This window comes from Takifugu rubripes, chromosome 2 (genome assembly GCF_901000725.2).
Source record: "Takifugu rubripes chromosome 2, fTakRub1.2, whole genome shotgun sequence".
Lineage (NCBI taxonomy): Eukaryota > Metazoa > Chordata > Actinopteri > Tetraodontiformes > Tetraodontidae > Takifugu > Takifugu rubripes.
This window is the reverse complement of record NC_042286.1, coordinates 1,881,360-1,898,008: the sequence shown is the minus strand read 5'-3', so window position 1 is coordinate 1,898,008 and position 16,649 is coordinate 1,881,360. Positions and strand designations below refer to the sequence as shown.

General features: G+C 44.4%; 2 protein-coding genes across 2 annotated transcripts; one reads left to right on the top strand and one right to left on the bottom strand.

Annotated features, from left to right (window-relative positions):
* The first annotated feature begins 972 nt into the window (after nt 1-972).
* LOC101065048 (potassium voltage-gated channel subfamily S member 3-like) lies at nt 973-4,552 on the top strand. The gene is made up of 2 exons (XM_003962293.2): nt 973-1,433; nt 2,156-4,552. The coding sequence occupies exon 2, from the start codon at nt 2,208-2,210 to the stop codon at nt 3,525-3,527; it is 1,320 nt and encodes a 439-aa protein (XP_003962342.2). The 5' UTR covers nt 973-1,433; nt 2,156-2,207; the 3' UTR covers nt 3,528-4,552.
* Nucleotides 4,553-6,172: 1,620 nt separating this feature from the next.
* fosl2 (FOS like 2, AP-1 transcription factor subunit) lies at nt 6,173-13,921 on the bottom strand. Its single transcript, XM_003962280.3, has 4 exons — nt 12,886-13,921; nt 10,673-10,927; nt 10,372-10,479; nt 6,173-8,784 (listed from the first exon to the last, which is right to left on the bottom strand). Exons 1-4 carry the CDS (start codon nt 13,012-13,014, stop codon nt 8,224-8,226), a joined length of 1,053 nt encoding a protein of 350 aa, XP_003962329.1. The 5' UTR covers nt 13,015-13,921; the 3' UTR covers nt 6,173-8,223.
* Nucleotides 13,922-16,649: the final 2,728 nt, after the last annotated feature.

Here is a 16,649-nt window from a genome sequence, read left to right as displayed (position 1 = left end):
TGCAATTGGAAGGACACACACAAAACTATTGATGCTGTGGCCACTATATACCTTATATTAAAATTAATTGAGCTGTGAATTCGGGCATTTAAAAACGAATAATGTTACATTCATTGTGCATGATGCTGAGAAAATTATTTTTCAAACCATCCCACAATAGTCTAAATATAAAGGTAAAACTGTCATAACATTTGAATCAGTTAAAACATGTCAATGCAGCAAATAAGAGGTCTCTAAATGCGACTGCATGATATAATCTGGCTCTGCTGTGCATCCAACATGATCTTTTGCTGCCATCTGCTGCCACAACAGAGTAATGCAGATCATTTGGGATCGATGTCTTTTCTTTTAACCCCAAAGTGGTTGAAGTAAAGCTTAAAAATAATAAGAGTGATACAGTCATACATTGCCCACCTTAATTAGATTATGTCATTTCTTTTAGGCTTACAATTTTTGAAATCTGTTCTTTGAATGGATGTGAATGCATTCTATTTACTTCAAAAAGCGATTGAAGGGCAGTATAGGGAAGGGGGAAGTATATATAACCCCCCCCCCCCCCCCCCCCCCCAAAAAAAAGAGACAGACAGATGGATGGATGGATGGATAGCTAGAGAAAAGTTGCATGCTAGTGTGGATCTTTGTGTGTGTGTGTGTGTGTGTGTGTGTGTGTGTGTGTGTGTGTGTGTGTGTGTGTGTGTGTTTTGACGTGTCCCGCCCTGTTCCGTCCTGTCCTGTCCTGTCACGTCCTGTCCTGTCCCGTCCTGTCCTGTCCCGCCCTGTTCCGTCCCGTCCTGTCCCGCCCTGTCCTGTCCCGCCCTGTTCCGTCCTGTCCTGTCCTGTCACGTCCTGTCCTGTCACGTCCTGTCCTGTCCCGCCCTGTTCCGTCCCGTCCTGTCCCGCCCTGTCCCCTTCTGTCCCGCCCTGTCCCCTTCTGTCCCCTCCTGTCCTGTCCTGTCCTGTCCTGTCCTGTCCTGTCCCTCTGCACGCCAACAGCCCAACGCTGCACGTCAGTGTGGCGACTCCGCTCCGTCAAACTGCTGCAGGACATCATCACGCAGGTCCGCTGCTGTCCTCTCCTTCAGCTTCAGCTGCAGCTAAGACCTTTGAAGAGAAACTGATGATGTCAGCTCATTTATATTTGGGTTTTTCAATTTGTTTTTGCGCAGCACATTTAAATGTGCAATAATCACAATCGCGTCGAAGTCCGATTTAGTTTTATTTGCTTTTCCTGTTTTGGTTCATTCGTGTGGTTGATGTTTTTGCACGTTTCTTTTAAGAGAATGACCAACTTTTTTTGCTGCACAAGCGGGTCAAATCTGACCTTGGATTGCCATTTCTGTGCAATGTGAAACGCTGCAGCGTAACACAATCCAGGCAGCAGCCTGTAGATCAGCTCAAGCTGCTGAATGTGCAGTCGGACTACCGGTTGGGAGGTAGGACAGTCATTCTAGAAGGTCTTTAATCATACAATTGTTACTTTACGGCTTATAATCAGTGCTGTGCATGTAAATGCTGACAAGAAGCGGACACAAAAGTACATAGTTACTAGCGACTACTTTAATTGTTATTTATGCTTTAGATATATGAATATAAATGCTGTAATTAAAGGCTAAATGCCTAAACGAACGTTACGTTACAATCACATGTGACTGTTTTATGTTCAAATAAATTTGAGTTAGAGAGGCCAAATAATTAATACTGATTAATATATGTGAATTATAATAGACCTGGCTGAGAAAAGTTAGAAAATAAATAAATATAATCTCTCTCTCTCAAATTTCAGATTGCATTGTTTCTGACTCAGGAACTATTTTGTTAAAACGCCTTTTTGAAAAGGTCACTGTAATTAAAACACTGATTCTTGTGATCAGCAACACAAATTAACAACTGGATTTAATAACAGTGACTTTAGTGAAGTTGCTTGTGAATTATTTTGGCTTTTTTTAATTGTAATTTTGTGTAACACCTGCATTCTTTGCTATCACTGTTCACATTCAAGGCCTTTTCTGTTTTTTGTTCGAATTTGGACCTTAAAAATACACAGAAAAATACACAGAAACCCAGTTGACACGGCATCGCTCCTGTGTAACGGAGTCTCAACGAGACGCAGACGGTCAGAGCCGTGCGACTGTTATATCACTGTCTTTGTGTGTAGATAACGAAGCCTCGGAGATCTGAATCCTTTCATTAGTGGCGGCTCCTCCATCATGGTGTACGGTCAAGTTTTTCATCCACGCCGGCCTGACGATTGCTTCATTGTGGTCAACGTTGGTGGGTTCAAACAAAGGCTGGACCAGGACCTTTTGAAACGTTTCCCGCAGACGCGCCTGGGACGCCTTCTGTGCTGCAACTCCAAAGAAGCAATCTTAGAGCTGTGTGATGACTTCAGTCCTTCTGAAATGGAGTTCTATTTTGACCGCAACCCGTGTTTTTTCTGCTACATTCTCAACTTCTACTTCACTGGCAAGCTCCACCTTGTGGACGGGTTGTGCGTTGTCTCATTTTGCCAAGAGATCGAGTACTGGGGCATCAGGGAGGGGCATCTGGACTTCTGCTGCAGCAACAAGTTCCACGAACTGATGGCCTTTGTTGAGGATCGGTGGAGTCAGGAGAGCGACGGCCAGCTCACAGGTTCATCCGCTGACGAGCTGCCAGCTGACATGTTTGAAGGCTCCTGGTGTGGAGACGTTCGTAGGAACATCTGGATTCGATTGGAGAAACCAGGTCACTCCACTCTGGCCAAAGTGATGGCTGTGGTGTCGTTAGCTGTAGTCATTGGCTCCATTATTTCCATGTGCATCCACAGCATGGACGTCAACAAGGCCACCACTGATCACCCTTGGCTGAGAGGCTTTGACAGCTTCTGTGTCCTCTTCTTCTCGGTGGAGTTTTTCCTTCGTTTGTCTGTCGCGCCCTCAGCCAGGATGTTCCTGCGCAGCACCCTCAACGTTATCGATTTCATGTCCGTCGTGCCATTTTACATCACCCTAGCGTGCGACGTAGCCGATGAAGACGACGACACAGGCCTGGAGAACGTGGGTAAAGTGGTGCAGATCTTGAGGTTAATGAGAGTCTTTCGCATCCTGAAACTGGCACGTCACTCAGCAGGGCTCCGCTCCCTTGGCGCCACCCTTCAACACAGCGCTCGTGAAGTGGGACAGCTGATTCTTTTCGTGTCTGTTGGCATTTCCACCTTTTCCACACTCATTTACTTTGCGGAGAAAGATTCAGAGGAGTCGGAGCTGCAGAGCATCCCCATAGGTTGGTGGTGGGCCACCATTAGCATGACTACAGTGGGCTACGGGGACACCTTTCCTGTCACGCTCCCCGGGAAGATGATCGGGACGCTGTGCATCGTATGTGGGCTGCTGATTGTGGCGTTGCCCATCACTAACATCTTCAATAAATTCTCTAATTTATACCAAAGGCAAAAAGACATGGATCTTAGACAAAAGACCAATGTGCCATCTGCAGCACCCCAGCATCAGGGCCATGAATCAAAACTACCTCCAAATGGGGAAATGTGAAATACTTTATGAAGTAGGTACAGGATGCCGGTGTGTTTATTTTCATTTTCAATACACTAAAATATTCAAAATGAGTGAAAACGTATCCTTGTGAGAGTTGCCTTGTAATGTTTTCCCACAAAGGTTTAAATATGGGAGCACCAGATTACCAGTTCCAAAATGTTCTGGGAAAATAAACAGGGTTTTAGGCTTTAGGCAATTATCTAAAGATATCTAACAAAAGTACATAACTATAGTTAAGAACAAATGGAATATTGAACCTGTTACCATGGCTTTGTCTGTTGTTAGTGTAGAACAGCAGTTGGGTTTAAACCCACTTTAAAGGAGGTAAGCAGCTGTGATTTATTTTTATGTCAAGAAATGGCAGAATTGCTGCTCTAACTGGCAACATTTCACAAAGTTGTTGTTGTTGTTGTCTTTACAGACAAGCAGTAATTTTGGTGCTTGGCTGTGACCCACTGGGTCATGAAAAAGAGATGCCGTTAGTTAGCTGTTTGGTCTTTACACTGCACTTTACATCTAATTTAAGGGCCAAGGCAGAATACAATCCAACACTTAGGTATTCATCTTTTAAAGCTTAATTCTATAATAATTTCTTCAGCATTTCAAGTCACGTCATTCCAAATCTCTTATTTCCAAGTCATTTTTCATTTCCTAATCCAATGGAAGATGAGATCTTACACTCAGTACTATGATTTAGTGTCTCAGTCATTACTCTTTATTGTCAATTAAAAAGGAATTATTTTAGTTTTCCACACAGCTCATAATTGTCAGCCTTGAGAGTTGAACTATTTTCCATTTACCTGCTGTAACTGGTTTTTCTATGTATAGAATCACTCAAAAAAACAAAGCTATCTGAATTACCCCTAAAGACTGACAGTGCTGATCTATACATACTCTTACATATTTTGTCATAATGGCTTCATTTTTCTGCTACTTGCTTATTGGGGATCTGAGCCTGGGTTTCTGTAAAGTGCCTAGAAACAATTTTTGATTGTAATGGATGCTATAAAAAATAAAGGCGAACTGACGTGAGCCATTGTTGCCAAAAATCTCTTAATATCTCAATATTCCACGTGCTCCACAGCGCCCCCGGTGGCGAAATGCGTCTATTGTTCTTATTCTCTAAAAAGAATCTGTTAAAGAAAACAATATTAATAAGGTCATGCTGTAACTTCTGAATGACCTTAACATAGACTCCTTCCCCCTTGTATTTATGACCGTGACTTGTTTTTATATGTTTGTTCACCACGTGTTCCTTTTACTGGTTCATTAGTAGCTTCATCAAGCTGAAATCCATTTTCTCTGTATGACCCATGCAGGGCGTCCAACCAGCCTGCTGAGTCAGCCTGTTTCTTACTGTAGTCAAATGAAGGGTTTGCTCACAGAAGCCCGGAAGCTAAACTGCTGGCATCAGCTAGTTTATATGTTGCTCAGCAGTGTAGTCAGATCTGAGGGCAGAGATCTGCTAAAAACAGGCACTCGCAAACTAGGAGAATTTGTTCTGTCATGTGAGTTTTTGTTTTCAATGCAAGAGATTTGAGTGCAAGAGATTACAACACGTGCACATGTAAACGCCGATGGCATTAAAACCAATTAGAAATGAGATTAGGAAAGAGACCCTGCACTCATGCACAGTCATGCATGTTAGATGCAGTTTTGAGAACCAGAATTGTCACATAGAATAGGATTGAAGCGACCCGTCTACAATCTGAGCAGTGGTTACATGAACAATAGGGGTGACCTAAATGTCTATTTCAGTGTCTGATTTTAATAAATTACAGTCGGTAACATTCTGCCGTTATGGGCAAGTATAAATGAAATAATACTGAAAATAATATCGCCTTTTTGAAGGGGGAACATCTATAGAATCCCAGTTGTATATGTAGCTTATCTGCACTAAGCAAATATGCAATAATATAGTAAGAATATGTAATGAGGTTTGGCTTCTTCTGACAAACGTGTTGTTTTTGCATAACAGGCCACGGAGGCGTGAATGCACCAATATTTCCTCCTGTTGTAATTCCCCATTATGACCACACGGTGGCAGCACAATCTCAACCGTTTTTACTGCAATCAAACCTAAATGCTTATAGCTATATCTAATTTTATAGAATATTTAGTAAATATATCAAAATAGTGCCTCTTTGCAACTCGTCATAAATCAGAAATTTACGTTACGTCTCAGTAATATTATCATTACTGATACATACCAACGGGGAAAGAAAATAGGGAACTATTATATAAAACAATTCTTTAAATACAATAGATATGATATCACGGAATCCTAGAAGATGACTGGGTGACCATGGAAAAAATGTTTCCATAGTCTCTGGTAATTGTCTCGAAATCAACTGTCACTCTTTAAAGGAAAAACAAATAAAAATCTTGCATCTTTTAATCTGAAGCCACATCAGTATGTAATGGTTTTCTGGTTATAACGCCATCATTCTTTGGAATCCATCTGGTTTTTAATGTGCTATTCTGTTCCTCTTCTTCCTCCTCAGAAGTAAGAATAGATTTCTTTCTAACCTCCATTTTTTTTTTCTGCATCTGGTTTTTGTGGGGGTTTTTTTTTTAGTCCAGCTGAGACTAAACTTATTCAGGCGGTGCATTCAGGTTCCCATGAACAAAACAGACCAATGCCCGGTTGAAAATTATTTATTATTACTGATTTAATTTAACAAACACTGCTATACATATTGCTGTTTTTATTCATTTCCAACCATTTTAAACAGTTAAAGCAGGTGCAAAAGAAGTAATAGTATTACATGTACAGCAGAAAATCTACAGTCAGATCTGGCTTGTGTGTCGAGGGGCTTCAGGATATTTCAACATACGTACAAGTCAGGCTCACCCACAGTATTTTGGTTCTTATTTCACCTCTTAACGTGTGATTACACAAGATAGTTCCTGTTGCATCATCTTAATCTCATCATCACAGTCAGATGACATGCTCTTGCTCAATTAGCAGCAGTTTTGTATTAAATTCTAAAGTCTGCTTCCTGCATTCAGCACAAAAACTTTGTTACTCTTCGCATAAACAAAGAAACAAAGAAACAAAAACAAGGCTTTGAGCAAATAAGCTGCCCCCAACCCTTTCCAATTTATAGGAGTGTTTGGAGCTAACAAACCCAGAATAGCGCTGTCGTTCCTTCTCTGCGTACAGCATTAAAACCCCCTCACCCTTTTAAAATACACACATACAAATAAAAATATGAGAAAGTGCTAAACAGAACTTCTCAAATTGTCCCATCTTCAATCAGGCCAGCTGTGGAACCAGTCTCCCTTTGTACTGCTCAGTACCGCTCTATGTGCTCATACTCGTGCGTCCCAGTTCAAACGAACACGTCATTCCTTGACTGAAAGTGACAGATTTACAAACAGGAACAGGCTCGACGTCACCGTCACTGGCAGCCGGCGTCAGTCTGAACCACCAGTGGCTTTCCTAAATTTGAAGAGGGGGGGGGAAATACAAACTGATGCTGGATGAATTACAGGATTACATTTGTCATCCATCCATTCTTTATTTTTGTCTGGAGAAACTTGATCCGACCCGAAAGGCCATTTTGAAAGATGTCCAACCAGCAGTTAGAGAAAACCAGTAAAAACCCAACACAGGCGTCTCAACGTTCAAATCTTTTAAAGGTCTGACTAACAAAGCAAAATGAGCATGAGGTCACGCAACAAATCGGGCCACCTCTGGGCTGGACCGTATGACGGCCGGCATTCCTGCAACGATCTTCACAATTGGTTTCTACAACACATTGGAGATATCCCTGAAATCATAATATCCATGTAAATCACACACTGTCATAAACATGTTGTAAAGTTTGGGTACAGAATCACTGAGGAAAAGCACACCAACACTATTGTAAATTCAAGCCACAGCGGCAACAAAATAAAGTAAAGAGTAGTCATTGATTGAAAGTTGGCTTGGTTCCTTTGAAACACTCAGGAGTGCCGTCGATCACCGGATGGGTGATCGTTTCATTTTCTACAGGCAGATTTAAAAAGAGGACAACGTCTCAACAGAAACACGTTAAAAAGGTATCAGCACAGGCCATAAATACACTTAAAGAGTTGGAAATGGCATTAAAAACACTTAAAGTAGAGATTCCTGGATCAATTCGGAGTTACAAAAAGACGGCGACGGGAAGTCTGTGCTCGTGGCCTCCGTCTCTCCTTGGACCGTTTCAGTAGAACGCCGCTGACCTCGTTTGCTGTTTTTTTATTCATCTTGGCAGAGTGCAAGTTGCGGCCACATGGCTTTTTCAACACGTTCAAAAAAATATATGAAGGAGGTGTCTCCCAATTTTGTCACGTGGACTTCCAAACACCCCGTTTAGGCGTGTTTCCCCCCTCAGAACCGTCCGCGTGGTAAACAAGTTGGGACGCTGGAGTTGAAATGGCAGAGGGGCGACGGGGTTAAGGAAGCGGCGCACAGACTGGAACAAACTGGAAAGGTTCACACTGAAACAGAAGATAAACATGGCATAGCCCTTGTGGGTCTCCCTGCGGAGGGCGAAATGACTCACAACATGGTCAGCTGGGTCTGCGCTCCTGAACGGACTTCCAGAGTCTTTAAAAGTCAGAGGTGGATGGGTGTCACACGCACGACGGGAGGTGGTGCCGTTGGTCCTCACGTTAGCCTTCAGCCGCAGCGTTTGCTCCACGGCTGCGCCGAGCCCGGCCTTCAGAGGGCCAGGAGGGTGGGCGAGTTCAGGGAGTCTGAGGATTGGTCGCCGCTACTGCTGCTGCGCCGGTGGGCCTTGGAGCATGACTCGGAGGAAGGCGAGGGGCTTTCGGGCTCCAGTATGCTCGGGTAGGTGAATATGAGGCTTGAGACATTGGGCGTGGCGGCTGGTGTTGATGCCGCGACCACTGGCGTGTTTAGGCTGTCTCCATCTGTGCTGTACATCCCAGCGATGCCACCGCCGAGGCAAATGGGCTTGATGACGGAGCGCTGGGGCTTACACAATGTCTCATCTTCGTCGTCTGGCTCCTGCTTCACCACCACTTGGTTTAGCTGAGCCCTTGTTTCCAGGTTAGAGCGCATGGTCAGGGGTAGGGGGGCGCACTGCTGCTGGTGGTGATGGTGCTGCTGTTGTCCAGGCGGTTGCTGGCGCTCGTCCATGGGGAGCTTACACAGAGGATTGTGAGCGACTAGCATGAACTCCAGCTTGTCCTTCTCCTTTCGCAGGCTCTCGATCTCCTTCTGCAGGTCCGCTTTTTCCTCCTCCAGCTTTTCAGTCTCCTGCAAGGGAGGAAAAAGAAAGTCAGAGAAAATGACTTCAGTCAGAGAAAGGGAGCATTAAGAGGAGAAAAAAAGTTTCAAAATCAATCTATCGACAATCGAAACGCTGAATTGAATGGTTTATTTATCCAAATACCAACACACGCTATATTTTTTAGGCCCTCTTATTTTCTCGTTCAGGGAAAAGGGCTGTGCTGTCATAAAGGTTGACTATTTTGGGCGCTATAATTTGTTTTTAGTGACTGGTTACTTTCTGTTCAGCGTGCCAAGTTTACGCTTCGATCATTGGCCAAAAGGGGGCAGTGTTTGTTTGCGATACACGAATTGCCTTTTCATAACATATTAAATGACAGGTAGTTTGGTCATGTGTGTGTAATTTTGAAGCATCCGTCTGGATAAAAGCTTTCCACGATGTCTGGGCATCGTTTCTGGTATCAGATCTGCATCACACGTGTAGAATACAATAGACAAAAGACCCATAAAGGCTGTTTTTTTATGGTAGACATCACAGGGATCGTGATAAGCTGTCTGAGAACTTTGACTCATGGGCAAAGGTATGAGGAAGTGCACACAAGAAGTAACAAAACAAGCTGAAGAGCGTTAGGAACACCGCAGAAAACCAAACTGAAAATGGGTCTTGCTCACGAACGAAAAAGAATAGAGTCCGAACGTGCACAAATGTGGATGCGCTCTGTGATTTCATGTGAGACAAACAATTGGCCCTTTTCACAAAATGCCCCACATTAACATCAACAGCTGCCTACAGCACATTCCAGTGCTATTTTTTAAGTCCTGACAAGCTCAATCTCATTGTAATTCAGCTAATTAGTCCATTTAGCCGCTGTTACTGTCTGCCAAGCAGCCGCAAGACAGCCCTACCTCTGTCTAATGCAGCCCGAGACAAAAAAGCTTTTCATCGCCTGTCATCTCTTCACTCAGGCCTAAAATCACAGATGCAGCAAGAGTCAAACCAGTCCTGCAAGCTTGTAAAATTGGGTGTGGATTTCAAGCAGCCATGTAACGTTTGGAATGAATCTGAATTTTCACGTACTGCAACGCTCTGAACGCTCGAGTGAGGCCGTCTCGTCTTTCACACCTTTAAGCGCTAGAAAAATGCTGCCACTGGTTTCCAGTATGTTTTCCAATAGATGCTGTGGGATGGATTTGATTTGTTGAGCTCTGGCGACTACAACGGAGCGCTGTGTTCTTCTGGTCGGCCTCTCTGAGATCGAGAGATTGGACGTGTTCTGGAACGCTTTAACCCCAGTGGGCATTTTTTAAAATGGCCATCAGCTTTTACCTCACAACAGAAAATGTATTTACAAAGAATCTTTTGACCCATATATATGTGTGTGTGTGTATGTATGTATATATAATATGTAATATTGTTTTTAAGTAATATTTTGTGTTTAAATAAACTCTTTTATCCTTCTTTTTCTGAAAATCTGCAGCTATTTCCTTTTATATTCTATTCTATCATTATTATATCTATTCTCTTCTAACTTTGTGTGTTGTAAGTCCAATGAAATGATCATAATTCTGACGTATACGCTTTACTGGGTCCCGCTTACTGGCTTTCCTACTCACCCCTTGCAGCATCTCTGTAAGCTCTCGTCGGCGGTTGCGGCATTTGGCGGCGGCCAGCTTGTTCCTCTCACGCCTGACCCTCCTCTTCTCCTCTTCTTCTGGAGTGAGCTGAGGCAAAACACGTGTAAGGTAAACAGGTGATGATGGAGGGCAAAAGAAAACAGTAAATCTTCGATTTCCTTGAACGCTTTATTCCTTTCAGGGTCACGGGAAGGGTAGAACGTACATCTTTGATATAAAATTCACAGAAAATTCCTTTATAATCCTTCGCACGACAAACTCTTCTTCTCAGACGCCTCACCTGTTCGTCCCTCTTGCGTCTGCCTCTAGTGTCTCCGATTGAGCGGATCACCCCTGGCCGAGCCAGAGGGTTGTGGCCCAGTATCCCCGGACCGTTGGTGAGGTGGTGGCCATACGGGTGGGATCGGGAGTACGGGCTGGACATGGAGGTGATGACGGTCGGCTGCACCATCCACTGCAGGTCCTGGCTGGTGGTGATTGCATTGATGGTGGGTATGAAGGCACTGTTGGAGCCAGGCATGTCAAGCCTGTACTTCTGCAAAAAGGAATGAAAAAAGGGAAGCAGAAACACGGTTAGCAGGAGGCAGTGGTCACGTCAAAGTGAAATTTTCCAGGGAAGTGGCAACGGTCGACATTCAATTCAGCGCACGACTCTACTCTGAAGTATCCGAGGGGTGCACAACCGAATCACGCCACCATTAACACATCTGCATGTTTCCATATTTCAGGGATATAATAAGGGTTGAGCCACAGAGGTGCTGTGGACGGAACCCCTGGAGTGGGACAGTGACACGCGCAGTGAATCAGAAGGAGAGCTCAGTATCCAGGACATTGAGCTTCGCTATAACAACCAGGAGGGGGAAAAGGCTGCTGCAAAGTTGTGATACGTGTTTGGACGTGTGTGCGTTTGCACTGATATCATCACATTTATGACTAAAAATAAAATCTGATCAAATGATTGTGTGATAAGTGCTGGCCAGTTACCGCCAATCTGCGATGGAAAACAGCTGTTTTCCTCCTCCAGACTTCTGTGAGTTCTGATTTCTGTTTCAGATTCTCCTTCGACCACGTTATGTGATAATAACCCTAAACAGTATTAAACCGCTTCCCTGGAGCTCAGCGTTAGTCTGTGCGCGTAAGGAACGCGCCACATGCCCATATCTCCGTTATATTCCCGACATTCCGTCGGATATCCCGGCAGTCTACTGGAACTTTGTTTATAAGGTGAGTCATATGGGATTTGTCGACCACATGTTCCAGTAAAGGGAGAACAACCACAAGCCAGACATATTCTTTTGGCAAACATGACCAGTGTTACAAATCTTCTTTTTTTTTTTTTTTTAATACATGTAAAAGCTGTAGAGCTCAGGGTTTTTAGACAGAAGACAGTTTAAAGGAATAAACTGATAAAACCCCCGTGGCGCTGCGCTGCATTAATACGTCTCCATAAAGCTGACAAGTCGTGTTCCAGCTCGCTCTCACGCCAAACAGGCAGCTCCAGTGTGATTACAGGGAAGAAGCCCGTTCCCAGGCGCTGGCCAAAAGTCATTTACCGTTTGTTGCGTGAGCGCGTTTCCACAGAAAAGCTGCAGACGACGCATGAGTCGGCGGCGAGTAAACAACATTCCTCTTCCCGGATTTATGACCCATTATGTTTGAATATACGGGCACGGGCTGATACTGGCGCGCCGAAGCGCTTGGGATTCATATAAAAGGGGGGGATTGGTCCGTTTGCGTCGGTTTGTGCGGCGTTTCTAGACACATTTACAGTTTTGGGTCGCTTCCTGTTGCCGCTGCGCTCTTCTGAAAAGACATTTGGGCAGAAATCAGACAGCAGCCTCAACATTTGTGGCAGCTAATCCAGTAAAACACACGCTTCGATCTCACCTGTTCAATGACGCACACGGATCGGAAATCTTTACGGCTCCGCCAGATTGCCCACAAGGACCGGATCAAAACTATTGCCGATGAGCGTGACTCGGCTTGTTGTTACAGTCGAAAATCGCTCAGTGGATCTTTCTCATTTAAGTCGCTGGATTTGTGAGGTCGCGAATCTCAGGTGACATGTTGAGATCTGGGCTTAGAACCCAGATTCATATGACCCATATTTACTGCAGCTAACAGCGCTCAAACCCGGCGTGACAGTGTAAACTGCGGGGATCTAAGACTGATTTACCAGAGTGATCAAATCGAGTCCTTATGTGCATTTATATATACATTGATCAACGTATGCGCGTCCGAAATCCAGGCGCATTTAAGCACAACACACCGTGTTAGAAGATGATGATGATGAAGGGTTTTTGGATTTCTAGTAAATATTTACGACTCACGTCTGCTAAAAACAAATGCAATTTGTGTCACTAGGTTCATCTTTCCCCTCCAAGCGACTCGGCGAATCCCGAAATGAAAGCAGATGGGGACAACATGCACATAGGTGAAAGGTGGCGTGCACAGACACTGGAGATCGGATGAGATGCGATTGTTCGGCGATACCTGGTAGCTTGAGGTAGAGATCGGACTTCCGATCGTGCTGCTGCCACTTGTGAAGGAGTCTGGCTGGACCGGAGAGGTGCTGCTGCCGCGGGACGACGTGTCGAAGTTCCCAGAGTAGTCCTGGTACATGGTCCGGGAAAGGTGGATGTTTCAGCAGGCGCCTCGGACGATTATATGGTTTGAAAAGACTCGCAGGAAAAAAAAAGGCACCGAAAGACTCGAGACTTGACTCGTTAATATGAGATATCCAGAGATTTGGACCGGTCAAAAGTGCAACTACGCTTCTCCTAAGTAACCTAAAACGCCCCACGCATATTAGCAATTACAATAGTTGGGCGTTAGCTCTACTTAAATATTTGTTATTGCGCCTTTATTAGACTTACAGTCCACAACAGACCTGCCAGGTGGGTAATCTTTAACCCAACGCCAGTAGTACACCTTCAGATCCAGTCGAGACAAGTTAACCTGTCGTTATCGGAGTGACTCACGCACTAAAACATTCACTATAAATGCGATTCCCTCGCTATTCTCAGTATTTTCCGTCGCCTTGTTTTCTTCACATTCTACTCTGCATTCGGCTGTTCACGGAACAATTCGTACTTTTTTTCTTTCCTTTCCACCACACTTCCTAGAGATGACTCACTTCAATGGCACTATGAAGAACTGCAACGGCTTTTCAACTCCGACGACAGCACGTACGTCACGCCAGGGCGTTGCGACTTCTTCCAGGGAGGGGTTATTCCTGGGTAAGGCCGAACGGGAGACGGCTCCGCTGCGGCCATGCTGCTTCCAGAGGCTTGCGTAGATTTCGCGGACGACTTGAGATCCCGTAAATGATGTGAAAACGGCCCCGTAGAGGTGTATTTTCGAGGCGGACGTCAGTCGCTACCGAGGACTTCACTGTTTGCTCGACTTGCTTTGGTCCATTGACGCATGTTTCCTAAAATGGGCAGTTGCGTCAGCGAGCGCGTGCGGGTTTCCTTGGTAAAGGAAGCGTCAGACACTGGAGGGATTCCCTCCCCTCGCGCGCTGAGCTCCGGTATCGGAACTGTTTGCGCACAGGTCTATGTCCGGTTAGTCACCAGCGCTGGAAAGGTGCGTTATAAAGAGAGAGACACCGTTCCGATCGGTGCACGTACATGAGGGGAGAACCAGTAGGAGAAAGAATAGGCTTTGAACTTTTCACGCAGGACTCCAACTCTTTCATTCAGCCGCGTTGGCGCTGAAAAACGTGCAAAAAAGACGGTTAAAGTTCCCCCTACGTTACAGTGACCAGAGTCGCGCATATAATGCGTTTTTTTGCGCCACTACTCAATGGGGGGGAAAGTGGCACAGCGCGCAAACTCGCGACCCGAAATATACCGTGCGTCCGTCGTGTTTGGACTTGGCGCGGTCTAAATCCGAGTCAAAGTGGCTCCTGCTGCGAATGAGTCTCGCAGAAATGTGGGTTAGTCGTAATTCGGACGCACTTGAACAGGGCGCAGCGCCCAGAATGCGGCGCGTTACTGAAATGGCGCATTAAGCGTAATCCAATCCGCTATGGTTCCAATTTAAACTGTGTCACTCCCGATGGTTATGCACTTTTAAATATGTCTTAGTGACTTTTGAATTTATATTATTTTTGTGTTAACATATTTATTTATTGCTACGAATCACTTTTAAAGACGTAACTTGCTAGTTGCATCGAGGAACAACAAGATCGAATAAAGATTTAACGCTCCTCGATAAATGTCTCTGATCACCGTTTCCAGGGTTGTTATTTCATCCAAGCCGATCATCGCTGCGCTTCGAAGTTGTGGTCACACGGCTGTGAGACAGAACAAATATTTAAATAAAGTTCATGTTAATTACATTAATCAGTGCTTAATTTTTATCCTTACCACCGGCACTGCGTTTTTTTTAAGGGTTGCGGTGTTGCTAAGCGACGAGTCTTCTAAAATCGAATCTGCCCCACTCATGTAGATAATTGATCTTGAAATATAATGTGAGTTACCATCAAAATCGGAATAAATCCAGGTAGGACTCGGCTCTGTTCTTATGTGCTTGTAGTTTTCATATTTAAGTACATAATGAGGTATCAGACGAGGGGAGGATGGAATCCACCACAGCCACTATCGGTGAGGACGCCAGTTTCTGCCCAGTCAGTCATTTCTGCACCAGTACAGGCTCCCAGAGGTCAGCTCAGGACAGATACGGGGACTCGGGGTCAAAGTGGAGTCACTGTTCTCTCGACACACAATTCCTCAACATTCCTGCAGCTTCCATTAAGGATATATGTTCGACTAGGATCAAGAGGCTTAGGAGTCTGCAGCCCTGGCCCCTGGCAAGAGAAGGTTTACGACCCAGTAAACAAACGTCAGATAAATCCAGACTACAGGGTAAACTATTATTACCGTATAACTGTACTGTTGGGTAGCAGGTAATCAAATTTGATGAGAATAGTTTATGAGTATTTATATAAACACACAGAATCCCCTTACAATAAACGTGATAAGGAAAGAAGCAGCTTGCAAGACAATGAAACAGTATCTTAGAATTACAACAAATACTATGACATCTACCGGAGGTCCTTGGTTCGGGTCCCATATTTGTCAGCCTAATTAGAACTCTTTCCAACCGAAGCCACATTTCTAAATACCAAACTACATTCAATAAGCAGAGGAGCTAATAAACTACCACTCACAGCCAACTACTGTGATCTTAAACACATCTCAGCCAATTCTCATTGTTAGCATTCTTTTTCTTGCTCATTTTGACACTTTTAGTGAAATAACCTGTCGTGTGCGAGCCTTTTATTCTGGATTTTCCTTTCTAATAGTTACTGAAGGAAAGAGAGATGGTTATTTTGTTAAATCAGCCTTCCTTTGTTTTCCCGTTTCACATGACTCGTCTGTCAGGTTGTAACACCCCACTGGATAACAGCTCAACCTGATCTGTGTGGCTAATCTCTCAGCTCAGTTTGTGGACACACGTTGACACCAAGTGCTGACTCAGCTCGCAGGGAGCTGGTTCATTAACACTCGCTGTGACTGACAGTGGGATTTGTTGTTGTGCAGGTAGCTAACTCAGACAATACAATGCAATGCAGTAATGGATGTTTGGTGACCAGCACTATGGATACACAAACAACAACACCACCAAAAGAATAACCCTTGGAAAGAGCCCGAGTTTATTCACACAACCGAAGTACTCGTCAACCTTGTCTTTGGTATGCTGAGCTTCTAAATCCAAATGGAATCACCAGTTACGTCAGGATATCCACCGTGCAGAAAACATGGCCTTAAAAAGAGGCTGGATGCCAGACTGCCAGACAGCATCTGTGAATTAAAGTCATCATCCTTTGGTGATTTCATTTGCTGGTTGCCGTGGCGACATATATACAACATCCAACACAACAGCACAGCGTAATAATTTGATCATGCTTGACCTCTGGAGTGTGAGACCGCAGAGAGAAGCAATGTATTTACTGGCTGCATTTCCTACAATAAAGATGCATTCAGGGACGCAGGAAATGCCACAGCAGCTCCCCAACATCAGCCGTGGCATGAAACACGCACGTGAGCTCCAACACATCTCATCGAAATATAAAATGGTGCACAATATCAATTTAAAAACAATAAACGCAAACGTCACATCCATGTCCTTTTTGGGCCTTCATGTGAACTCTGAATACAGGTATGATGCATTTTAGGATGAATTTATTCATATAGATTTTAGCTTTAGCTGCTCGATATGCTATTCTGATGAGAATCAGAGATTTAGAC